A 26,475-nucleotide genomic window follows, 5' to 3' on the forward strand; every position below is an offset into this window, starting at 1 on the left:
TTTTGCAAGCCGTGGTGCCTTCCATTTAGGTGACCTGATTTGCTCCCTCCCTTCATCCGTGTCCTAAAGCTTTGGTATTGGTTCCCACAAGTAAGGATGACGCCGTGGACCGGACACACCTATGTTGGAGAAAACAGAATTTATGTTTACCTGATAAATTACTTTCTCCAACGGTGTGTCCGGTCCACGGCCCGCCCTGGTTTTTTTAATCAGGTCTGATAATTTATTTTCTTTAACTACAGTCACCACGGTACCATATGGTTTCTCCTATGCAAATATTCCTCCTTAACGTCGGTCGAATGACTGGGGTAGGCGGAGCCTAGGAGGGATCATGTGACCAGCTTTGCTGGGCTCTTTGCCATTTCCTGTTGGGGAAGAGAATATCCCACAAGTAAGGATGACGCCGTGGACCGGACACACCGTTGGAGAAAGTAATTTATCAGGTAAACATAAATTCTGTTTTTGTTGGGAACTCACAGCTCATATCTTTAAAGGGATAGTAAACACCAAACATTTTATTGTTTAAAAAGATTATCATTCCACAGTTTTGCATAACCAACACTGTTCTAGAAATATACTTTTTACCTCTGTGATTACCTTGTATCTAAGCTTCTGCAGATTGGCCCCTTATCTCAGATCTTTTGACAGACTTGCATTTCAGGCAATTAGTGCTGACTCTTAAATAACTTTATGTGCATGAGCACAATTTTATTTATATGAAACACATGAACTAACACCCTCTAGCTGTGAAAAACTGTTAAATGCATTCAGATAAGAGGCGGCCTTCAAGGACTTAGAAATTAGCATATGAGCCTCCAAGGTATAGCTTTCAACTAAGAATAGCGAAAACAAAGCAAATTTGATGATAAAAGTAAATTAGAAAGTTGTTTAAATTTTATGAATCATGAAAGTTTGATTTGGACTTTACTATCCCTTTAACTTTAAAGGACATAAAAACAGGTATACCAGGCCGGACAAATGTTATCAAAAATACTTCTATTCAGAATTGGAGGTCAGTTTTAGCTGTCCTTTCCCTTTAACATAGCTATGTCATTGTTGGCTTTATTTCAAATACATATTTTGATCTATATCATTAAAGGCACATGTTATCCATAAACAGCATATCTGTAAAAAGCCGACTAGAAAATAATCACATGAACATCTCAATGTAAACAAGTAGTTTCCTCGACTCACCAGAATAAACGTGCTGTGAGCAGTTACCCTTCAGCTATTGTTTTTACTGTCATCTGCACAGTGAAAACAAAAAACTTTTATTTACTGTGGGATTTCATCATAATCTTGTGAGATTTAATAGTAAACTTCCTTAAAATGAGGAGGGAAATATTATTAGTGCCTGCACATGACAGTTGCACGCACCCTAGCAAGTCCGGGACAAGCATCCTGACTGCTTAAAGGGACATTAAACACTTTGAGATGGTAATAAAAAATTATAAATCGTGTGTATGTGTGTATATATATATATATATATATACAGGGAGTGCAGAATTATTAGGCAAGTTGTATTTTTGAGGATTAATTTTATTATTGAACAACAACCATGTTCTCAATGAACCCAAAAAACTCATTAATATCAAAGCTGAATAGTTTTGGAAGAAGTTTTTAGTTTGTTTTTAGTTATAGCTATTTTAGGGGGATATCTGTGTGTGCAGGTGACTATTACTGTGCATAATTATTAGGCAACTTAACAAAAAACAAATATATACCCATTTCAATTATTTATTTTTACCAGTGAAACCAATATAACATCTCAACATTCACAAATATACATTCCTGACATTCAAAAACAAAACAAAAACAAATCAGTGACCAATATAGCCACCTTTCTTTGCAAGGACACTCAAAAGCCTGCCATCCATGGATTCTGTCAGTGTTTTGATCTGTTCACCATCAACATTGCGTGCAGCAGCAACCACAGCCTCCCAGACACTGTTCAGAGAGGTGTACTGTTTTCCCTCCTTGTAAATCTCACATTTGATGATGGACCACAGGTTCTCAATGGGGTTCAGATCAGGTGAACAAGGAGGCCATGTCATTAGATTTTCTTCTTTTATACCCTTTCTTGCCAGCCACGCTGTGGAGTACTTGGACGCGTGTGATGGAGCATTGTCCTGCATGAAAATCATGTTTTTCTTGAAGGATACAGACTTCTTCCTGTACCACTGCTTGAAGAAGGTGTCTTCCAGAAACTGGCAGTAGGACTGGGAGTTGAGCTTGACTCCATCCTCAACCCGAAAAGGCCCCACAAGCTCATCTTTGATGATACCAGCCCAAACCAGTACTCCACCTCCACCTTGCTGGCATCTGAGTCGGACTGGAGCTCTCTGCCCTTTACCAATCCAGCCACGGGCCCATCCATCTGGCCCATCAAGACTCACTCTCATTTCATCAGTCCATAAAACCTTAGAAAAATCAGTCTTGAGATATTTCTTGGCCCAGTCTTGACATTTCAGCTTGTGTGTCTTGTTCAGTGGTGGTCGTCTTTCAGCCTTTCTTACCTTGGCCATGTCTCTGAGTATTGCACACCTTGTGCTTTTGGGCACTCCAGTGATGTTGCAGCTCTGAAATATGGCCAAACTGGTGGCAAGTGGCATCTTGGCAGCTGCACGCTTGACTTTTCTCAGTTCATGGGCAGTTATTTTGCGCCTTGGTTTTCTCTTGTTAAGTGTATCCAGTCCACGGATCATCCATTACTTATGGAATATATTCTCCTTCCCAACAGGAAGCTGCAAGAGTCCACCCACAGCAAAGCTGCTATATAGCTCCTCCCCTAACTGCCATATTCAGTCATTCTCTTGCAAGCCTCAACATAGATAGGAGGTCGTGAGAGTCTGTGGTGCTTTCTACTTAGTTTATTCTTCAATCAAAAGTTTGTTATTTTTAAATGGCACCGGAGTGTGCTGTTTATCTCAGGCAGTATTTGGAAGAAGAATCTGCCTGCGTTTTTCTATGATCTTAGCAGACGTAACTAAGATCCATTTGCTGTTCTCACACATTCTGAGGAGTGAGGTACTTCAGAGGGGGAATGGCGTGCAGGTTTTCCTGCAGATAAGGTATGTGCAGTAAAATATTTTTCTAGGAATGGAATTGACTAAGAAAATACTGCTGATCCCGAAGTAATATAAGTAAAGCCTTAAATGCAGCGATAGCGACTGGTATCAGGCTTATTAATAGAGATACATACTCTTATAAAAATGTGTTTTAAAACGTTTGCTGGCATGTTTAATCGTTTTTTAACGTACATTGGTGATAACACTGTAATGTTGGTATAGCCTTAAATGCAGTAAAAGCGACTGGTATCAGGCTTATTAATAGAGATACATACTCTTGTAAAAATGTGTTTTAAAACGTTTGCTGGCATGTTTAATCGTTTTTTAACATATGTTTGGTGATAAAACTTATTGGGGCCTAAGTTTTTTCAACATGGCTGGCTTAAATTTTGCATAGAAACAGTTAACTGAAGCTTCCCACTGTTGGCTGTGGCAGTTTGTTGTGTCTGTTTTTAAAAACGTCTATGTCGTTTTTTTTGTTTTTTTTTATCTGTTTTTTGCATTAAGGGGTTAATCATCCATTTGCAAGTGGGTGCAATGCTCTGTTACCTTATTACATGTACTGTAAAAATTTCGTTTGTTTTACTGCCTTTTTTTCACTGTTTTTCAAATTTTGACAAAATTTGTTTCTCTTAAAGGCACAGTAACGTTTTATATATTTGCTTGTTAACTTGATTTAAAGTGTTTTCCAAGCTTACTAGTCTCATTATTAGTCTGTTCTAACATGTCTGACATAGAGGAAGCTCTGTGTTCATTATGTTTTAAAGCCATGGTGGAACCCCATCTTAGAATGTGTACCAGATGTACTGATTTCATGTTAAACAATAAAGATCATTTTTTGTCTTTAAAAACATTATCACCAGAGGATTCTGTCGTGGGGGTAGTTATGCCGACTAACTCTCCCCACGTGTCAGACCTTTTGACTCCCGCTTTAGGGACTCACGCTCAAATGGCGCCAAGTACATCAAGGGCACCCATAGCGTTTCTTTAACCAGGGGATTCTGTCGAGGGGAAAGTTATGCCGACTAACTCTCCCCACGTGTCAGACCCTTCGACTCCCGCTTCAGGGACTCACGCTCAAATGGCGCCAAGTACATCAAGGGCGCCCATAGCGTTTATTTTACAAGACATGGCAAAGGTGGTGAATAATATTCTGGCAGCAGTATTAGTCAGACTACCTGAAATTAAAGGAAAGCAGTTAGCTCTGGGGGTAGATACAGAGCATACAGACGCTTTAAGAACCATGTATGATACTACCTCACAATATGCTTAGTCTGTGGGTGATTTTTTTTTTTGACTCAGGGAAGATGATTTAACCTGATTCTGATATTTCTACATTTAAAATTTATGCTTGAGAACCTCCACTTGTTGCTCAGGGAGGCTTTGGCTGCTCTGAATGAATGTGTACAATCGCAGGGCCAGAGAAATTGTGTAGACTGGATAAATAATATGCAGTGCCGGTGTGTACTGATGTTTTTCCAATACCTAAAGAGGTTTACTAAAAAATTTTTTTTAATAAGGAATGGGATAGACCAGGTGTGCCGTTCTCTTCCCCTCCTATTTTTTAGAAGAATGTTTTCTAATAGTTACCACCACACGGGACTTCTGGCAGACAGTTCCTAAGGTGGAGAGAAGAGTTTCTACTCTAGCTAAGCGTACCACTACCTCTGACGAGGACAGTTGTGCTTTTTAGATCCAATGGATAAAAAATGTTTATTCAACAGGGTTTTATCCTGCAGCCCCTTGCATACATTGCTTCTGTCACTGCTGCTGCGGCGTTCTGGGTTGAGTCTCTTGATGAGGCTTTACAGTTAAGCGACTCCATTGGATGAATATATTTGACAAGCTTATGCTAGCCAATTCCTTTGTTTTCTGATGCCTTGTTCATTTGACTAGACTAACGGCTAAGAATTCTGTTTTTTACTATACTGGCGCGCAGAGCGCTATGGCTTATATCATGGTCAGCTGTCGTGACTTTAATAAATAAGCTACTTAACTTCCCTTCAAGGGGCAGACCCTACTCGGGCCTGGTTTGAAGGAGATTATTGCTTATATCACTGGAGGAAAAGGTCATGCCCTTCCTCAGGATAGGTCTAAATCAAGGGCAAAAAAAAAAAAAAAGTCTAATTTTCGTACCTTTTAAAAACTTCAGGGCAGGTGTGGCATCCTCTTCCTCTAAGGCAAAACAAGAGGGAATTTTTGCTCAGTCCAAGGCGGTCTGGAGACAATCGGACCTGGAACAAAGATAAGCAGGCCAAGGAGCCTGCTGCTGCCTCTAAGGCAGCATGAAGGAACGGACCCCTATCAGGTAACAGATCCTATAGGGGGCAGACTTTCATTCTTCGCCCAGGCGTGGGCAAGAGATGCCCAGGATCCCTAGGCATTGGAATTTATATCCCAGAGATATCTTCTGGATTTCAAAGATTCCCCCCCAAAAAAAGGGGAGATTTCGCCTTTCACAATTATCTGCAAACCAGATAAAGAAGGAGGCATTCTTACATTGTGTACGAGATCCATCCAGTTCCAAGAGAGGAACAGGGACAGAGTTTTTACTCAAATCTGTTTGTGGTTCCCAAGGAGAGGGAACCTTCAGACCTATTTTGGATCTAAAGATCTTAAACAAATTCCTCAGAATTCCGTCATTTAAGATGGAAACTATTTGTACCATCTTAACTATGATCCAGGAGAGTCAATAGAGGACTACAATGGATTTGAAGGATGCTTATCCTCACATTGTGATGCATAAAGATCACCATCGTTTTTCAGGTTTGCCTTTCTAGACAGGCATTACCAGTTTGTAGCTCTTTCCTTTGGGATATCTACAGCCCCAAGAATCTTTATGGAGGTTCTGGGGTCGCTTTGGCGGTCCTTAGACCGCGGGGCATAGAAGTGGCCCCTTATTTAGACGACATCCTGATACAGGCGTCAAACATCCAAATTGCCCAGTCTCATACGGACGTAGTACTGGCATTTCTGAGATCACATGGGTGGAAAGTGAACAAGGAAAGAGTTCTCTATCCCCAATCTCAAGGGTTTCCCTCCTAGGGACTCTGATAGATTCTGTAGAAATGAAAATTTACCTGACGGAGTCCAGGTTGTCAAAGTTTCTAAATTTCTGCCGTGTTTTTTCATCCCATCCGCGCCCTTCGGTGGCTCAGTACATGAATGAAATCGGCTTAATGGTAGCGGCAAGGGACATAGTACCGTTTGCACGTCTACATTTCAGACCGCTGCAACTATGCATGCTCAGTCAGAGGAACGGGGATTACACAGATTTGTCCCCCTGTTAAACCTGGACCAAGAGACCAGAGATTCTCTTCTCTGGTGACTATGTCGGGTCCATCTGTCCAAGGGTATGACCTTCCGCAGGTCAGATGGGACAATTGTTACAATAGATGCCAGCCTTTTAGGTTGGGATGCAGTCTGGAACTCCCTGAAGGCTCAGGGATAGTGGACTTAGGAGGAGACCCTCCTTCTAATAAATATTCTGGAACTGGGAGTGATATTCCATGCTCTTCAGACTTGGCCTCAGTTAGCAACTCTGAGGTACATCATACTCAGTCGGACAATATACACGACTGTGGCTTACATCAGCCATCAAGGGGGAACAGAAGTTCCCTAGCGATGTTAGAAGTCTTACAATAATTCACTGGACAGAGACTCACTCTTGTCTATCAGCTATCCATATCCCAGGTGTTGAGAACTGGGAGGTGGATTTTCTAAGTCGTCAGACTTTTCTTCCGGGGGAGTGGGATTTCCTCCGGAGGTCAAGACCAAGCAGGAGAGGGCTTTGGTGTTTTTGACAGCGCCTGCGTAGCCACGCAGGACCTGGTATGCAGATCTGGTGGACATGTCATCCTTTCCATCACGGTCTCTGCTTCTGAGACAGGTCCCTCTACCTCAGGGTCCTTTCAACCATCTAAATAGAATCAATCTGAGATGGACTGCCTGGAGACTGAACGCTTGATGTTATCAAAGCATGGCTTCTCCGAGTCAGTCATTGATACCTTAATACAGACATGAAAGCCTGTCTCTAGGAAAATTGAACATAGATATGGTGTAAATATCTGATTGTTATGAATCCAAGGGTTACTCATGGAGTAAAGTCTGGATTCCCAGGATATTATCTTTTTTCCAAGATGTTTTTGAGAAAAGGGTTGTCAGCTAATTCCTTAAAAGGGGACAGATTTTTACTCTGTCTATTTTTTTGCACAAGCGTCTGGCAGGTATTCTAGACGTTCAGGCATTTGGTCAGGCTTTGGTTAGATCCAAGCCTGTGTTTAAAACTGTTGCTCCACCATGGAGCTTAAACCTGATTCTTAAGGTTCTTCAAGAAGTTCCGTTTGAACCTTTTTTGTTCCATAGATATCAATCTTTATCTTGGAAAGTTCCTTTTGGCTAGCTAATTCCTGGACTCGTAGAGTCTCCAAGTTATCTGTGTTACAATGTGATTCTCCTTATCTGGTCCTTCGTACGTATAAGGTAGTCCTGCGTACCAACCTGGGTTTTTTCCTAAGGTGGTATCTAACAAGTACATCACTCAAGAGATAGTTGTTCCATGCTTGTATCCTAATCCTTCCTCAAAGAAGGAACGTCTATTACACAATATTGGACGTGGTTTGTGCTTTAAAGTTTTACTTACAAGCTACTACAGTTTTCATCAAACGTTCACCTTGTTTGTTGTCTATTCTGGACAGAGGAGAGGTCAAAAGACTTCAGCAGCCTCTCTGTCTTTTTGGTTAAAAAGCATAATTCATTTAGCTTATGAGACTGCTGGACAGCAGCCTCCTGAAGGGATTACAGCTCATTCTACTAGAGCTGTGGTTTTCACTTGGGCCTTTTTTAAATGTGGCTTCTGTTGAACAGATTTACAAGACGGGGTCTTCGTCTGCGCTTCATACTTTTCAAATTTAACAAATTTGATACCTTGCTTCTTCAGAGGCTATTTTTGGGAGAAAGGGTTTTTTACAGGCAGTGGTAACTTCCGTTTAAGTACCTGCCTTGTCCCTCCCATCATCCGTGTACTTTAGCTTTGGTATTGGTATTCCATAAGTAATGGATGATCCGTGGACTGGATACACTTAACAAGAGAAAACATAATTTATGCTTACCTGATAAATTTATTTCTCTTGTAGTGTATCCAGTCCACGGCCCGCCCTGTCACTTTAAGGCAGGTAATTTTTTCATTTGAACTACAGTCACCACTGCACCCTATGGTTTTTCCTTTCTCTGCATGTTTTCGGTCGAATGACTGAATATGGCAGTTAGGGGAGGAGCTATATAGCAGCTTTGCTGTGGGTGGACTCTTGCAGCTTCCTGTTGGGAAGGAGAATATATTCCATAAGTAATGGATGATCCGTGGACTGGATACACTACAAGAGAAATAAATTTATCAGGTAAGCATAAATTATGTTTTTCCACACGCTTCTTGCGACCCTGTTGACTATTTTGAATGAAACGCTTGATTGTTCGATGATCACGCTTCAGAAGCTTTGCAATTTTAAGAGTGCTGCATCCCTCTGCAAGATATCTCACTATTTTTGACTTTTCTGAGCCTGTCAAGTCCTTCTTTTGACCCATTTTGCCAAAGGAAAGGAAGTTGCCTAATAATTATGCACACCTGATATAGGGTGTTGATGTCATTAGACCACACCCCTTCTCATTACAGAGATGCACATCACCTAATATGCTTAATTGGTAGTAGGCTTTCGAGCCTATACAGCTTGGAGTAAGACAACATGCATAAAGAGGATGATGTGGTCAAAATACTCATTTGCCTAATAATTCTGCACTCCCTGTGTATATATATATATATATATATATATATATATATAAACCTCTGCATTATACTTTTATTATTTATTATGATATTGTGAGCTATTTAGTTCCTGTTAGAAATAGAAGTGCAGAACACTGTTACATTCCACACAGACATTGGCTGCAGACTCTAGTGATCTATTTATAACTGTCCCTAATTGGCCACAGCAGAGAAGGTAACCTAAGTTACAACATGGCAGCTCATGAAACTTTAAAAAATACATCTACATGTTATTCTCAGACTAATATTTTCTTTTAATGCATCATTCTATCTAGCATTTTTTAGTGTTTAATGTCCCTTTAAAGACCTTTTACAATGGGATGTGGCAACCAAATAAATTTTGTGGGGAAATAGCGTTATCGTGCTTTGTTACATACAGATTCATGTAATATTTTTAGTAAGCTTTTTAAAATAACTGATGTATTTGCAAGAACTTTAGAATGAAAATGTTCATTTTGAATTATTTGTGTTCAAATACAGGTGCGAAACCCATAGCTTCTCTGAGTCCTGTGTCTTCAACTTGCTATGGTGACCTAGAGAACGTAAGCAAATTGTCCTATGGATTCAAGCATTTTCTACATCTGATTCCCTTTGACACCTCCATTTGCAGTTTTGTGTTATGCAACCGAAATGAAACTTCGTTGAAAGAGCTTATGGCAAGTAGAGTTTTTTTATCCTTTCAGATTAGAGAGACAGATTTACTTAGTCAACTAAATTAGACTTTTTATATCCCTTTTTATAAATTTAGCTTCCTCGTTAAATTTTAAGACACTTTATGTAAATTCTTTAGTTGTGCTATTAAAATTATTACATAAGTGGATTCCTGTCATAATTAATATTCCTAAACTCCTACTCAGCGTGAAAAAGCAGGTGCAGTATGATCTAATTTATTTGCCATCGCATTTTGCTATTATAGTTTCATAAAGTTTATTTTCTACAACATATTATTATCATCATTATTATTATCATTTATTTGCAGCAAAATTCTGTAGTGCTATTTTAGTAACAAAAATAAATATAAGTAATATATGTGAAAAAATTGTTTGAGGTCAAATTATATATTGCTGTCAAGCAATCATATACCAGCAATGTTAACTGACACATGTTGGCAAAAGAGAAAGATGTTTTATGAAAAGTGCTTCTGTGGATATGCGTAGCTGCACTACTGCTCAAAAGGTCCTTTGATACCTGCCCCTGGAGGAGAAAGTGACGCAGGAGCGATCACGTCTGCCTAGGAGATCGCACACAGACAAGGGTTTCCCACAGTGACCCGGGCAAGGACAGTTTCACAAAGGCTGATCGACAGCTTAAAGTGAATGTAAATTTTGATGCTAAAGTGCCCGGTTTTTAAAACTTTGATTAAAAACAAGGGCACTTTAATTCATCAAAATTTACATTTCACTCCTGTTGTGAAAAAAAACGTACCTTTTAATCTTCACAGCGGCTCCAGCCTCCTCCGGTCTCACAACCCATTTCTGATGTCAGAAATGATTGATAGGTCATCCTACAATCACAGCTTCCCCCTGGGGGAATCAGTGTTTGATTCAACGCTGTGATTGGAGGAAGCCGGATGACTCATTTTAGACCCAGGAAGAGGTTTTGAAACGGGTGGAGGAAGCTGGAGCTGCTGTGAAGATTAAAAGGTAAGTTTTTTTTCACAACAGGAGTGAAATGTAAATATTGATGAATTAAAGTGCACCTGTTTTTAATCGAAGTTTGAAAAACCGGGCACTTTAGCATCAAAATTTACATTCACTTTAAGGCGAATATTTGCTGGAATGCACAAGACGGTAAAGTTGTTACTTAGTCTCTATATGCTTTGATGTCTGTTGCAACTACAGCGGTAACTGGTGACTTTTCAACCTAGATAAGAACTTTTTGTTACCAACAGCTTTTCTTTCTCTGTATATATCTTAGCAGCCAGCCCATTTTAGGTTCAGCACCATGGATAGCGCTTGCTTATTGGAGGCTTACATTTACCCACCAATAAGCAAGCATAACCCAGGTTCTTAACCAAAAATGTGCCGGCTCCTATGCATCACATTCCTGCTTTTTAAATAAAGATAGCAAGAGAACGAAGAATAATGTATAATAGGAGTAAATTAGAAAGTTGCTTAAAATCGCATGCTCTATCTGAATCATGCAAGAAAAATTTTGAGTTTAGAGTCCCTTTAAGGCTTTCAGAAATCCGAGATACGCTTCTTTGTAGCTTATGTTTGCAACTGTCTCAGAAACTGTCTCTAACACACAAGGATTTGGCCTGAATGGATGTAACCTTATGAACTGTGGTTTCTGACGAACTAAGCCTAGTGATATATGTGTTTTCAGTTGGGAAATTTTGCTGGCACACCTAGTATACACTATTGTACCATTTTTACAGTGTATTATGCATTATTTTTATGCTTAGGCTATGTAATATCTACATATGAGACGTCATATTAGTTTGTTTGCTGGCCAGCACTATGTACAAGGGTTTTTATGTATGGTTATATGTATATAAGTTTCACACACAATGCATCTATTTGAACTAAATGAATACATTTGATTATAAAGATTCCCTCACTTTGTACAGGATTTTCCTAAATCCTGTTTAGTCTTCTTTCTCTTGTTAAGTGTGTTCAGTCCACGGGTCATCCATTACTTATGGGATATATTCTCCTCCCCAACAGGAAGTTGCAAGAGGACCACCCAAGCAGAGCTGCTATATAGCTCCTCCCCTCACATGTCATATCCAGTCATTCTCTTGCAACCCTCAAAAAAGAAGGAGGTCGCGGGAGGAGTTGGAGTTTTTACTTAATTATTCTTCAATCAAAAGTTTGTTATTTTAAATGGCACCGGAGTGTGCTGTTTTTTTCTATCTCAGGCAGTATTTGGAAGAAGAAACTGCCTGCGTTTTCTATGATCTTAGCAGGCGTAACTAAGATCCACTGGCTGTTCTCGACATTCTGAGGAGTGGGGTAACTTCAGAACATGGGAATAGCATGCGGGGTCCACCGCAAATGAGGTATGTGCAGTACAATATTTTCTGGGAATGGAATTGACTAAGAAAATACTGCTGTTACCCGTATGATGTAAGTACAGCCTTAAATGCAGTAGTAGTGACTGGTATCAGGCTGATAAATGTATGCACAGTAGAGTTATTTTCTAGGGACTAGAATTTGACTGTGAAAATACTGTTAATACTGAAATAATGCTTAAGCCTTATCTGCAGTGGTAGCGACTGGTTGCAGGCTTAGTAATAACTTTGCATGACATTTAAAGAAGTTTATTTCTCCAACATAGGTGTGTCCGGTCCACGGCGTCATCCTTACTTGTGGGATATTCTCTTCCCCAACAGGAAATGGCAAAGAGCCCAGCAAAGCTGGTCACATGATCCCTCCTAGGCTCCGCCTACCCCAGTCATTCTCTTTGCCGTTGCACCGGCAACATCTCCACGGAGATGGTTAAGAGTTTTTTGGTGTTTAAATGTAGTTTTTATCCTTCAATCAAGTGTTTGTTATTTTAAAATAGTGCTGGTATGTACTATTTACTCTGAAACAGAAAAGAGATGAAGATTTCTGTTTGTAAGAGGAAGATGATTTTAGCAAACGTTACTAAAATCGATTGCTGTTTCCACACAGGACTGTTGAGATGAAGTAACTTCAGTTGGGGGAAACAGTTGGCAGACTTTTCTGCTTGAGGTATGACTGGCCACATTTCTAACAAGACTTTGTAATGCTGGAAGGCTGTCATTTCCCCTATGGGGACCGGTAAGCCATTTTCTTAGATTAAGTAAAAGAATAAAGGGCTTTATAAGGGCTTAAAAAACTGGTAGACATTTTTCTGGGCTAAAACGATTCTTTGCTAAGCATATTTGGCAGATTATAACTCTTAATAGTTATTATAATCTTGGGGATTGTTGTTAAAAAACGGCAGGCACTGTATTGGACACCTTTTTCAGATGGGGGCCTTTTCTAGTCATAGGCAGAGCCTCATTTTCGCGCCACTAATGCGCAGTTGTTTTTGGAAAGCAAGGCATGCAGATGCATGTGTGAGGAGCTAAGAACCACTGAAAAAGCTTATAGAAGGCGTCATTTGGTATCGTATTCCCCTCTGGGCTTGGTTGGGTCTCAGCAAAGCAGATACCTGGGACTGTATAGGGGTTAAATGTAAAAACGGCTCCGGTTCCGTTATTTTAAGGGTTAAAGCTTTCAAATTTGGTGTGCAATACTTTTAAGGCTTTAAGACACTGTGGTGAAATTTTGGTGACTTTTGAACAATTCCTTCATGCTTTTTCACATATTCAGTAATAAAGTGTGTTCTGTTTAAAATTTAAAGTGACAGTAACGGTTTTATTTTAAAACGTTTTTTGTGCTTTGTTGACTAGTTTAAGCCTGTTTAACATGTCTGAACCATCAGATAAGCGATGTTCTATATGTATGAAAGCCAAGGTTTCTCCCCATTTAAATATATGTGATGATTGTGACATAGTGTCCAAACAAAGTAGGGACAATGATGCCACAGATAATGATATTGCCCAAGATGATTCCTCAAATGAGGGGAGTAAGCATGGTACTGCATCATCCCCTTCTGTGTCTACACCAGTTTTGCCCACACAAGAGGCCCCTAGTACATCTAGTGCGCCAATACTTATTACCATGCAACAATTAACGGCTGTAATGGATAATTCTATTGCAAACATTTTATCCAAAATGCCTACTTATCAGAGAAAGCGCGATTGCTCTGTTTTAAACACTGAAGAACAAGAGGACGCTGATGATAACTGTTCTGACATACCCTCACACCAATCTGAAGGGGCCAGGAGGGAGGTTTTGTCTGAGGGAGAAATTTCAGATTCAGGAAAAATTTCTCAACAAGCTGAACCTGATGTTGTAACATTTAAATTTAAATTAGAACATCTCCGCGCACTGCTTAAGGAGGTATTATCTACTCTGGATGATTGTGACAATTTGGTCATTCCAGAGAAATTATGTAAGATGGACAAGTTCCTAGAGGTTCCGGTGCCCCCCGATGCTTTTCCTATACCCAAGCGGGTGGCGGACATAGTAAATAAGGAGTGGGAAAGGCCCGGCATACCTTTTGTTCCTCCCCCTATATTTAAGAAATTATTTCCTATAGTCGACCCCAGAAAGGACTTATGGCAGACAGTCCCCAAGGTCGAGGGGGCGGTTTCTACTCTAAACAAAAGCACTACTATTCCTATAGAAGATAGTTGTGCTTTCAAAGATCCTATGGATAAAAAATTAGAGGGTTTGCTTAAAAAGATGTTTGTTCAGCAAGGTTACCTTCTACAACCAATTTCATGCATTGTTCCTGTCACTACGGCAGCGTGTTTCTGGTTCGAAGAACTAGAAAAGTCGCTCAATAAAGAATCTTCGTATGAGGAGGTTATGGACAGAGTTCAAGCACTTAAATTGGCTAACTCTTTTATTTTAGATGCCGCTTTGCAATTAGCTAGATTAGCGGCGAAAAATTCAGGGTTTGCTATCGTGGCGCGCAGAGCGCTTTGGCTAAAGTCTTGGTCAGCGGATGTGTCTTCCAAGACAAAATTGCTTAACATCCCTTTCAAGGGTAAAACACTGTTTGGTCCTGATTTGAAAGAGATTATTTCAGACATCACCGGGGGAAAGGGCCACGCCCTCCCTCAGGATAAGTCTTTTAAGGCTAAAAATAAGCCTAATTTTCGTCCCTTTCGCAGAAATGGACCAGCCTCTAATTCTACATCCTCTAAGCAAGAGGGTAATACTTCACAACCCAAACCAGCCTGGAGACCGATGCAAGGCTGGAACAAGGGTAAGCAGGCCAAGAAGCCTGCCACTGCTACCAAAACAGCATGAAGGGATGGCCCCCGATCCGGGACCGGATCTGGTGGGGGGCAGACTTTCTCTCTTTGCTCAGACTTGGGCAAGAGATGTTCAGGATCCTTGGGCACTAGAAATAGTTTCTCAAGGTTATCTCCTGGAATTCAAGGAACTACCCCCAAGGGGAAGGTTCCACAGGTCTCAATTATCTTCAAACCAAATAAAAAGACAGGCATTCTTACATTGTGTAGAAGACCTGTTAAAGATGGGAGTAATTCATCCAGTTCCAATAGGAGAACAAGGGATGGGGTTTTACTCCAACCTGTTCATAGTTCCCAAAAAAGAGGGAACATTCAGACCAATTTTAGATCTCAAGATCCTAAACAAATTTCTCAGGGTTCCATCGTTCAAAATGGAAACCATTCGAACGATCCTTCCCACCATCCAGGAAGGTCAATTTATGACCACGGTGGATTTAAAGGATGCGTACCTACATATTCCTATCCACAAGGAACATCATCAGTTCCTAAGATTCGCTTTTCTGGACAAGCATTACCAGTTTGTGGCACTTCCATTCGGATTAGCCACTGCTCCGAGAATTTTCACAAAGGTACTAGGGTCCCTTCTAGCGGTTCTAAGACCAAGGGGCATTGCAGTAGTACCTTACTTGGACGACATCCTGATTCAAGCGTCGTCTCTGTCAAAAGCAAAGGCTCATACGGACATCGTCCTAGCCTTTCTCAGATCTCACGGATGGAAAGTGAACAAAGAAAAAAGTTCTCTGTCCCCGTCAACAAGAGTTCCCTTCTTGGGAACAATAATAGATTCCTTAGAAATGAGGATTTTTCTGACAGAGGTCAGAAAATCAAAAATTCTAAGCTCTTGTCAAGTACTTCATTCTGTTCTTCGTCCTTCCGTAGCGCAGTGCATGGAAGTAATAGGATTGATGGTTGCAGCAATGGACATAGTTCCTTTTGCACAAATTCATCTAAGACCATTACAACTTTGCATGCTCAGACAGTGGAATGGGGATTATACAGACTTGTCTCCGACGATTCAAGTAGATCAAAAGACCAGAGATTCACTCCGTTGGTGGCTGATCCTGGACAACCTGTCACAGGGAATGAGCTTCCGCAGACCAGAGTGGGTCATTGTCACGACCGACGCCAGTCTGGTGGGCTGGGGCGCGGTCTGGGAACCCCTGAAAGCTCAGGGTCTATGGTCTCGGGAAGAATCTCTTCTCCCGATAAACATTCTGGAACTGAGAGCGATATTCAATGCTCTCAAAGCTTGGCCTCAACTAGCAAAGGCCAAATTCATAAGGTTTCAATCAGACAACATGACGACTGTTGCATATATATACACCAGCAGGGGGGAACAAGGAGTTCCCTGGCGATGGAGGAAGTGACCAAGATAATTCAATGGGCGGAGGATCACTCCTGCCACTTGTCTGCAATCCACATCCCAGGAGTGGAAAATTGGGAAGCGGATTTTCTGAGTCGTCAGACATTCCATCCGGGGGAGTGGGAACTCCATCCGGAAATCTTTGCCCAAATAACTCAATTATGGGGCATCCCAGACATGGATCTGATGGCCTCTCGTCAGAACTTCAAGGTTCCTTGCTACGGGTCCAGATCCAGGGATCCCAAGGCGACTCTAGTAGATGCACTAGTAGCACCTTGGACCTTCAACCTAGCTTATGTATTCCCACCGTTTCCTCTCATTCCCAGGCTGGTAGCCAGGATCAATCAGGAGAGGGCTTCGGTGATCTTGATAGCTCCTGCGTGGCCACGCAGGACTTGGTATGCAGACCTGGTGAATATGTCATCGGCTCCACCATGGAAGCTACCTTTGAGACAGGACCTTCTTGTTCAAGGTCCATTCGAACATCCGAATCTGGTTTCCCTCCAACTGACGGCTTGGAGATTGAACGCTTGATTTTATCAAAGCGTGGGTTTTCAGATTCTGTAATAGATACTCTGATTCAGGCTAGAAAGCCCGTAACTAGAAAAATTTACCATAAAATATGGAAAAAATATATCTGTTGGTGTGAATCTAAAGGATTCCCATGGAACAAGATAAAAATTCCTAAGATTCTATCCTTTCTCTGCTTTATCTGTTTTACTTCACAAAAGGCTGGCAGCTGTGCCAGACGTTCAAGCGTTTGTTCAGGCTCTGGTTAGAATCAAGCCTGTTTACAGACCTTTGACTCCTCCCTGGAGTCTAAATCTAGTTCTTTCAGTTCTTCAAGGGGTTCCGTTTGAACCCTTACATTCCGTAGATATTAAGTTATTATCTTGGAAAGTTTTGTTTTTGGTTGCAATTTCTTCTGCTAGAAGAGTTTCAGAGTTATCTGCTCTGCAGTGTTCTCCGCCCTATCTGGTGTTCCATGCAGATAAGGTGGTTTTGCGTACTAAGCCTGGTTTTCTTCCGAAAGTTGTTTCCAACAAAAATATTAACCAGGAGATAGTTGTACCTTCTTTGTGTCCGAATCCAGTTTCAAAGAAGGAGCGTTTGTTACACAATTTGGACGTAGTCCGTGCTCTAAAATTCTATTTAGAGGCTACTAAAGATTTCAGACAAACATCTTCTTTGTTTGTTGTTTATTCTGGTAAAAGGAGAGGTCAAAAGCAACTTCTACCTCTCTTTCTTTTTGGCTTAAAAGCATTATCCGATTGGCTTATGAGACTGCCGGACGGCAGCCTCCTGAAAGAATCACAGCTCACTCCACTAGGGCTGTGGCTTCCACATGGGCCTTCAAGAACGAGGCTTCTGTTGACCAGATATGTAAGGCAGCGACTTGGTCTTCACTGCACACTTTTGCCAAATTTTACAAATTTGATACTTTTGCTTCTTCGGAGGCTATTTTTGGGAGAAAGGTTTTGCAAGCCGTGGTGCCTTCCATTTAGGTGACCTGATTTGCTCCCTCCCTTCATCCGTGTCCTAAAGCTTTGGTATTGGTTCCCACAAGTAAGGATGATGCCGTGGACCGGACACACCTATGTTGGAGAAAACAGAATTTATGCTTACCTGATAAATTACTTTCTCCAACGGTGTGTCCGGTCCACGGCCCGCCCTGGTTTTTTTAATCAGGTCTGATGAATTATTTTCTCTAACTACAGTCACCACGGTATCATATGGTTTCTCCTATGCATATTTCCTCCTGTACGTCGGTCGAATGACTGGGGTAGGCGGAGCCTAGGAGGGATCATGTGACCAGCTTTGCTGGGCTCTTTGCCATTTCCTGTTGGGGAAGAGAATATCCCACAAGTAAGGATGACGCCGTGGACCGGACACACCGTTGGAGAAAGTAATTTATCAGGTAAGCATAAATTCTGTTTTTCAAAACGTTTACTGGCATGTTATTCGTTTTGTGAGGTACTTTGGTGATAAATCCTTTGGGCATGAATTTTTTTCCACATGGCTAACGTGTATTTCTGCATAGAAACCGTTATATCAGGTCTCCCACTGTTGTAAATGAGCGGGAGGGGCCTCTTTTTAGCGCCTTGTTGCGCAGTTAAAATTCTAGCACAGTCTTCCTACTTCTTCCTCCTTGATCCAGGACGTCTCTAGAGAGCTCAGGGGTCTTCAAAATTCGTTTTTTGAGGGAGGTAATCAGTCACAGCAGACCTGTGACAGTGTGTTAGACTGTGATAAAAACGTTTAATATTAATTTGATATCCGTTTTTTTGGGTACTGAGGGGTTAATCATCCGGTTGCTAATGGGTGCAATCCTCTGCTAATTAATACATTTAAAGAATTGTTGACTATAACTGAATTATTTTTTTGTTACTCAACTGTGTTTTTAAAAGCGCTGCAGCGTTTTTTATATTGCTTGCAAACTTATTGAAAGTATTTTCCAAGCTTGCTAGCTTCATTGCTAGTCTGTTTAAACATGTCTGATACAGAGGAATCTGCTTGTTCATTATGTTTAAAAGCCGTTGTGGAGCCCAATAGAAATATGTGTACCAATTGTATTGATGTTACTTTGAAAAATCAATCTGTACCGCTTAAAAAATTATCACCAGACAACGTGGGGGCAGTTATGCCGTCTAACTCTCCTCACGTGTCAGTACCTTCGCCTCCCGCTCGGGAGGTGCGTGAGATTGAGGCGCCAAGTACATCAAGGCCCTTACAAATCACTTTACATGATATGGCTAATGTTATGAAAGAAGTATTATACAATATGCCAGAGTTAAGAGGCAAGCGCAACAGTTCTGGGTTAAGGACAGAGCGTGCCGATGACACGAGAGCCATGTCTGATACTGCGTCACAATTTGCAGAACATGAGGACGGAGAGCTTCATTCTGTTGGTGACGGTTCTGATTCGGGGAGACCGGATTCAGAAATTTCAAATTTTAAATTTAAGCTTGAGAACCTCCGCGTGTTGCTAGGGGAGGTGTTAGCGGCTCTGAATGATTGTGACACGGTGGCAATCCCAGAGAAATTATGTAAGCTGGATAAATACTACGCGGTGCCGGTGTGTACTGACGTTTTTCCTATACCAAAGAGGCTTACAGAGATTATTAGTAAGGAGTGGGATAGACCCGGTGTGCCTTTTTCCCCTCCTCCGATATTTAGAAAAATGTTCCCTATAGATGCCACCACACGAGACTTATGGCAGACGGTCCCTAAGGTGGAGGGAGCAGTTTCTACTTTAGCCAAGCGTACCACTATCCCGGTGGAGGATAGCTGTGCTTTCTCAGATCCAATGGATAAAAAATTAGAGGGTTATCTTAAGAAAATGTTTATTCAACAAGGTTTTATATTACAGCCTCTTGCATGCATTGCGCCTGTCACTGCTGCAGCGGCATTCTGGTTTGAGTCTCTGGAAGAGGCGATTCGCACAGCACCATTGGATGAGTCTCTGAGCAAGATTAGAACCCTTAAGCTGGCTAATGCGTTTGTTTCGGATGCCGTAGTGCCTTTAACCAAACTTACGGCTAAAAATTCCGGATTCGCCATACAGGCGCGCAGAGCGCTTTGGCTTAAATCCTGGTCAGCAGATGTAACTTCTAAGTCTAAATTACTAAACATTCCTTTCAAAGGGCAGACCTTATTCGGGCCCGGCTTGAAGGAAATTATTGCTGACATTACTGGAGGTAAGGGCCACACCCTTCCTCAGGACAGGGCCAAATCGAAGGCCAAACAGTCTAATTTTCGTGCCTTTCTTAATTTCAAGGCAGGAGCAGCATCAACTTCCTCCGCTCCAAAACAGGAAGGAACTACTGCTCGTTACAGACAGGGTTGGAAAGGCAACCAGTCATGGAACACGGGCAAGCAGGCCGGAAAGCCTACTTCCGCCCCTAAGACAGCATGAAGTCAGGGCCCCCTTTCCGGAGACGGATCTAGTGGGGGGCAGACTCTCTCTCTTCGCCCAGGCTTGGGCAAGAGATGTACAGGATCCCTGGACGCTGGAGATTATATCTCAGGGATACCTTCTGGATTTCAAAACTTCTCCTCCACAAGGGAGGTTTCATCTGTCAAGGTTATCAACAAACCTAGTAAAGAAAGAGGCATTTCTACAATGTGTACAAGACCTCTTAGTGATGGGAGTGATCCACCCAGTTCCGCGGACGGAACAGGGGCAAGGGTTTTATTCAAATCTGTTTGTGGTTCCCAAGAAAGAGGGAACCTTCAGACCAATCTTAGATTTAAAAATCTTAAACAAATTCCTAAGGGTTCCATCGTTCAAGATGGAAACCATTCGGTCCATCCTACCCATGATCCAAGAGGGTCAATATATGACCACAGTGGATTTAAAGGATGCCTACCTTCACATACCGATTCACAAAGATCATTATCGGTACCTAAGGTTTGCCTTTCTAGACAGACATTACCAGTTTGTAGCGCTTCCCTTCGGGTTGGCTACGGCCCCGAGAATTTTTACAAAGGTTCTGGGCTCTCTTCTGGCGGTACTAAGACCACGAGGCATAGCGGTGGCTCTGTACCTAGACGACATTCTGATACAAGCGTCAAGTTTTCAGAATGCAAAGTCTCATACAGAGATAGTTCTAGCATTTCTGAGGTCGCATGGGTGGAAAGTGAACGTGGAAAAGAGTTCTCTGTTACCACTCACAAGGGTCCCTTTTCTAGGGACTCTTATAGATTCTGTAGAGATGAAGATTTACCTGACGGAGTCCAGGTTATCAAAACTTCTCAATGCTTGCCGTGTCCTTCACTCCATTCCAAGCCCATCAGTAGCTCAGTGCATGGAAGTGATCGGCTTAATGGTCGCGGCAATGGACATAGTGCCATTTGCGCGCCTACATCTCAGACCGCTGCAACTATGCATGCTAAGTCAATGGAACGGGGATTACTCAGATCTGTCCCCTTTGCTAAATCTGGACCAGGAGACCAGAGATTCTCTTCTCTGGTGGTTATCACGGGTTCATCTGTCCAAAGGAATGTCCTTTCGCAGACCAGATTGGGCAATTGTAACAACAGATGCCAGCCTACTAGGCTGGGGAGCAGTCTGGAACTCCCTGAAGGCTCAGGGATCGTGGACTCAGGAGGAGAAACTCCTCCCAATAAACATTCTGGAATTAAGGGTAATATTCAATGCTCTTCTAGCTTGGCCTCAGTTGGCAACACTGAGGTTCATCAGATTTCAGTCGGACAACATCACAACTGTGGCTTGCATCAATCATCAAGGGGGAACCAGGAGTTCCCTAGCGATGTTGGAAGTCTAGAAGATAATTCGCTGGGCAGAGTCTCACTCTTGCCACCTGTCAGCGATCTACATCCCAGGCTTGGAGAACTGGGAGGCGGATTTTTTAAGTCGCCAGACTTTTCATCCGGGGGAGTGGGAACTTCACCCGGAGGTATTTGCCCAACTAATTCTTCGTTGGGGCAAACCGGATCTGGATCTCATGGCATCTCGCCAGAACGCCAAGCTTCCTTGTTACGCATCCAGGTCCAGGGACCCGGGAGCGGTGCCGGTAGATGCACTAGCAGCCCCTTGGGTTTTCATCATAGCTTATGTGTTTCCACCTTTTCCGTTGCTTCCTCGACTGATTGCCAGGATCAAACAGGAGAGAGCATCAGTGATTCTGATAGCGCCTGCGTGGCCACGCAGGACCTGGTATGCAGACCTAGTGGACATGTCGTCCTGTCCACCATGGTCTCTACCCCTGAGGCAGGACCTTCTAATTCAGGGTCCTTTCAACCATCCAAACCTAATTTCTCTGAGGCTGACTGCTTGGAAATTGAACGCTTGATTCTATCAAAGCGTGGGTTTTCGGATTCGGTTATTGATACATTAATACAGGCTCGGAAACCTGTTACCAGAAAAATTTACCACAAGATATGGCGTAAATATTTATATTGGTGTGAATCCAAGAGTTACTCATGGAGTAAGGTTAGGATTCCTAGGATATTGTCTTTTCTACAAGAGGGTTTAGAAAAGGGCTTATCCGCTAGTTCACTAAAGGGACAGATTTCTGCTCTGTCTATTCTTTTACACAAGCGTCTGGCAGAGAATCCAGACGTCCAGGCTTTTTGTCAGGCTTTGGCTAGGATTAAGCCTGTGTTTAAAGCTGTTGCTCCTCCGTGGAGCTTAAACTTGGTTCTTAAAGTTCTCCAGGGTGTTCCGTTTGAACCCCTTCATTCCATTGATATTAAGCTTTTATCTTGGAAAGTTCTGTTTTTGATGGCTATTTCCTCGGCTCGAAGAGTCTCTGAGTTATCTGCCTTACATTGTGATTCTCCTTATCTGATCTTTCATTCAGACAAGGTAGTCCTGCGTACTAAACCTGGGTTTTTACCTAAGGTTGTTTCTAACAAGAATATCAATCAAGAGATTGTTGTTCCATCCTTATGTCCTAATCCTTCTTCAAAGAAGGAACGTCTTTTGCATAATCTAGACGTGGTCCGTGCTCTGAAGTTCTACTTACAGGCAACTAAAGATTTTCGACAAACTTCTTCTCTGTTTGTCGTTTACTCTGGACAGAGGAGAGGTCAAAGGGCTTCGGCTACTTCTCTCTCTTTTTGGCTTCGTAGCATAATACGCTTAGCTTATGAGACTGCTGGACAGCAGCCTCCTGAAAGAATTACAGCTCATTCCACTAGAGCTGTGGCTTCCACCTGGGCCTTTAAGAATGAGGCCTCTGTTGAACAGATTTGCAAGGCTGCAACTTGGTCTTCACTTCATACTTTTTCCAAATTTTACAAATTTGACACTTTTGCTTCTTTGGAAGCTGTTTTTGGGAGAAAGGTTCTACAGGCAGTGGTTCCTTCTGTTTAATGTTCCTGCCTTGTCCCTCCCATCATCCGTGTACTTTAGCTTTGGTATTGGTATCCCATAAGTAATGGATGACCCGTGGACTGAACACACTTAACAAGAGAAAACATAATTTATGCTTACCTGATAAATTTATTTCTCTTGTAGTGTGTTCAGTCCATGGCCCGCCCTGTCTATTTGAGGCAGGTTCTAAATTTTAAATTATAACTCCAGTCACCACTGCACCCTATAGTTTCTCCTTTCTCGTCTTGTTTCGGTCGAATGACTGGATATGACATGTGAGGGGAGGAGCTATATAGCAGCTCTGCTTGGGTGGTCCTCTTGCAACTTCCTGTTGGGGTGGAGAATATATCCCATAAGTAATGGATGACCCGTGGACTGAACACACTACAAGAGAAATAAATTTATCAGGTAAGCATAAATTATGTTTTTTGTATATATTTATCATTTATCTTGAGGGTCTGCACCAACATTATTTTTTTAATTGGAATTGTAACTGATATTCTAATTCCAATAGTCATCTCTCTCTCTCACATACGCGTACAAAGTCCTAAGGAACCCCACACCTGGCTTCGGCATATTGAGGTCCCCAAAGAAGGCACAACACACAGGGATTTGAACAAATAAGCCTTTTATGTGAAAAGACACAAGAAAAAACAAGGGCCCTGTGTGTTGTGCCTGCTTTGGGGTCCTCAATATGCCGGAGCCAGGTGTGGGGTTCCTTAGGACTATATATATATATATATATATATATATATATATATATATATATATATAGAGAGAGAGAGAGAGAGAGAGATACGGAGACAAACACCTAGTTCAAAAGTTGAGTTTATTCAGCAGGAGTGCCAAACAACAGGTGATATGCCGGAGCCAGGTGTGGGGTTCCTTAGGACTTTATATATATATATATATATATATATATATATATATATATATATATATATATATATATAAAAAAAAACATGGAAGGGAACTGCACTCTAAGACCGGATCAGGTACACATCCTGTGACTCAGTAACATCCAGCCCTGGGTGCTAAATAGCACTCCAAAAAAGCTGTGATGTCACCAGAGGCACAGGCAGTTAACCCCAGTCCGGAATGGGTGCAAGAACCAAGGGAGATTACAAATAAAAAGTAATACAACACATAGAAACACCCAGCACTCACCAGCTAGCTCACAGCTAAGATAAAATCACAGCTGGAAAGGTTAGTCACCGCATCTGGCCAAATGGGAAAGCTCAGGCACCACGTCAAGGTCCTTTCCTTAGCCTGAGTCCCTAACACAGGCACACCATCATACGAGCTCACAAAGCTAAACAAACTGAGAACAAAGAAGGGGTGCACAGGTGGGCTGTAATCACCCATAGAAAATACAAAACATGGAAGGGAACTGCACTCCAAGACTGGATCAGGTACACATCGTGTGACTCAGTAACATCCAGCCCTGGGTGCTAAATAGCACTCCAAAAAAGCTGTGATGTCACCAGAGCCACAGGCAGTTAACCCCAGTCCGGAATGGGTGCAAGAACCAAGGGAGATTACAAATAAAAAGTAATACAACACATAGAAACACCCAGCACTCACCAGCTAGCTCACAGCTAAGATAAAATCACAACTGGAAAGGTTAGTCACCGCATCTGGCCAAATGGGAAAGCTCAGGCACCACGTCAAGGTCCTTTCCTTAGCCTGAGTCCCTAACACAGGCACACCATCATGCGAGCTCACAAAGCTAAACAAACTGAGAACAAAGAAGGGGTGCACAGGTGGCTGTAATCACCCATAGAAAATACAAAACATGGAAGGGAACTGCACTCCAAGACCGGATCAGGTACACATCCTGTGACTCAGTAACATCCAGCCCTGGGTGCTAAATAGCACTCCAAAAAAGCTGTGATGTCACCAGAGCCACAGGCTGTGTACCTGATCCGGTCTTGGAGTGTAGTTCCCTTCCATGTTTTGTATTTTCTATGGGTGATTACAGCCACCTGTGCACCCCTTCTTTGTTCTCAGTTTGTTTAGCTTTGTGAGCTCGCATGATGGTGTGCCTGTGTTAGGGACTCAGGCTAAGGAAAGGACCTTGACGTGGTGCCTGAGCTTTCCCATTTGGCCAGATGCGGTGACTAACCTTTCCAGTTGTGATTTTATCTTAGCTGTGAGCTAGCTGGTGAGTGCTGGGTGTTTCTATGTGTTATATATATATATATATATATATATATATGTGTGTGTGTGTGTGTGTGTTTTGTGTGTGATTTTACCTTGTGTCTACCAGGAGATGGCAAAACATCCCTACACTGCAAAATGTTACTTCATCCTGTTCTCTTAGCATTCCTCATCTATGCTTTACCTCCAGCCTAAAGTGATTCTGAAGTGCTCTGTCTTCACACCGATTGATAAGGGTTCTCTAACAGATTTCCCCCCTTGGACAAAAGGGTTGACTACAGAGTTCATTCAGGCAGTGAGAAATCTTCTCCAAGTGTAGAGATGTCACAGGCCCCCAGGTGTAGTGATGATCTATCTGGTAAACACCTGGTCTATAGTGAGGTGCTGTTATACAGATCCTTTAAACTGTGCTTGCACTTCTCGGATGAGCTATCTACTGACTGCAATTGGAGGCTGCCAATGTTGAAAAGTAGAGGAGTGTACTGCAGGTAATTACAAAATTACCTTACACTACCCACTACCTATTACATAAATATTTACACATAGTTGTCACGTGACCGCCGGAGGATGAAACATCAATTTGTAAAAATGTAAAAACCACTTCACTTTACTCTCCCTATAACAGTAAATAATACCAGGAGACAATACCTTGGATTACTTCTAGAAGCTACAGAGAAGATCTGCAGATAGCGTTAATAGCTAAACCAATGCCTCCTTCTTCTGAAAGGATTGTCTTACATTACAGATGCATGTGCATTAAAGCAATACTGAAGTCAATTTTTTTCTTTCATGATTCAGAGAATGCAATTTTAAGCATCTTTCTAATGTACTCCTATTATCATTTTTTCTTCGTTCTCTTTGTATCTTTTTTGAAAAAGTAGGAATGTAAGCTTACCAGCCATCCCATTTTTGGTTCAGCACCCTGGGTAGCGCTTGCTGATTGTTGGCTACATTTAGCCACCAATCAACAAGCGCTACCCAGGTGCTGAACCAAAGATAAATGTATTTCTTTGATTGATGGGGAGAGTCCATGAAACTGCCGTTTTTTTCGGCCTTTCCTGTCCTATCTTTCCACCTCTGCTTGGCCATATATATAATGCTGGAAAAATGGGGTGGAGCAAAATGTTTTGCTTTCTCCTGGTGGACAAGAAATTTGATTTGTGGACTCTTGCAAACAGCTGTATAAGAGAGAGGTCTATTCAGGTTTTTTGGGTGTTGGAAATAATTTCTCTATTTTTTGATCTATATCTACTCAGGGAACATTCCTCCTCTCTCGAGTTGCCTTTCTGATTTGTGTGAAAGATCTATGGGGGGTAATAATTAAATTTCCACCCTCAGAGCTGAATCAGGGGTTTTATTCCAATCTCTTTATAGTACGAAATA

At 41.9% G+C, this 26,475-nt stretch overlaps 1 protein-coding gene across 3 annotated transcripts in view; it reads left to right on the forward strand.

Annotated features, from left to right (window-relative positions):
• The window catches only part of LOC128657744 (molecular chaperone MKKS), a 189,536-nt gene that overhangs the window by 87,006 nt on the left and 76,055 nt on the right, over window positions 1-26,475 (forward strand). For all 3 annotated transcript variants that reach the window (XM_053712152.1, XM_053712151.1, XM_053712153.1), the window contains one exon: window positions 9,367-9,542. In XM_053712152.1, the coding sequence (XP_053568127.1) occupies window positions 9,367-9,542 (176 nt within the window). The remainder of the gene's footprint in view (window positions 1-9,366; window positions 9,543-26,475) is intronic.

This window comes from Bombina bombina, chromosome 4 (assembly GCF_027579735.1).
Source record: "Bombina bombina isolate aBomBom1 chromosome 4, aBomBom1.pri, whole genome shotgun sequence".
NCBI lineage: Eukaryota > Metazoa > Chordata > Amphibia > Anura > Bombinatoridae > Bombina > Bombina bombina.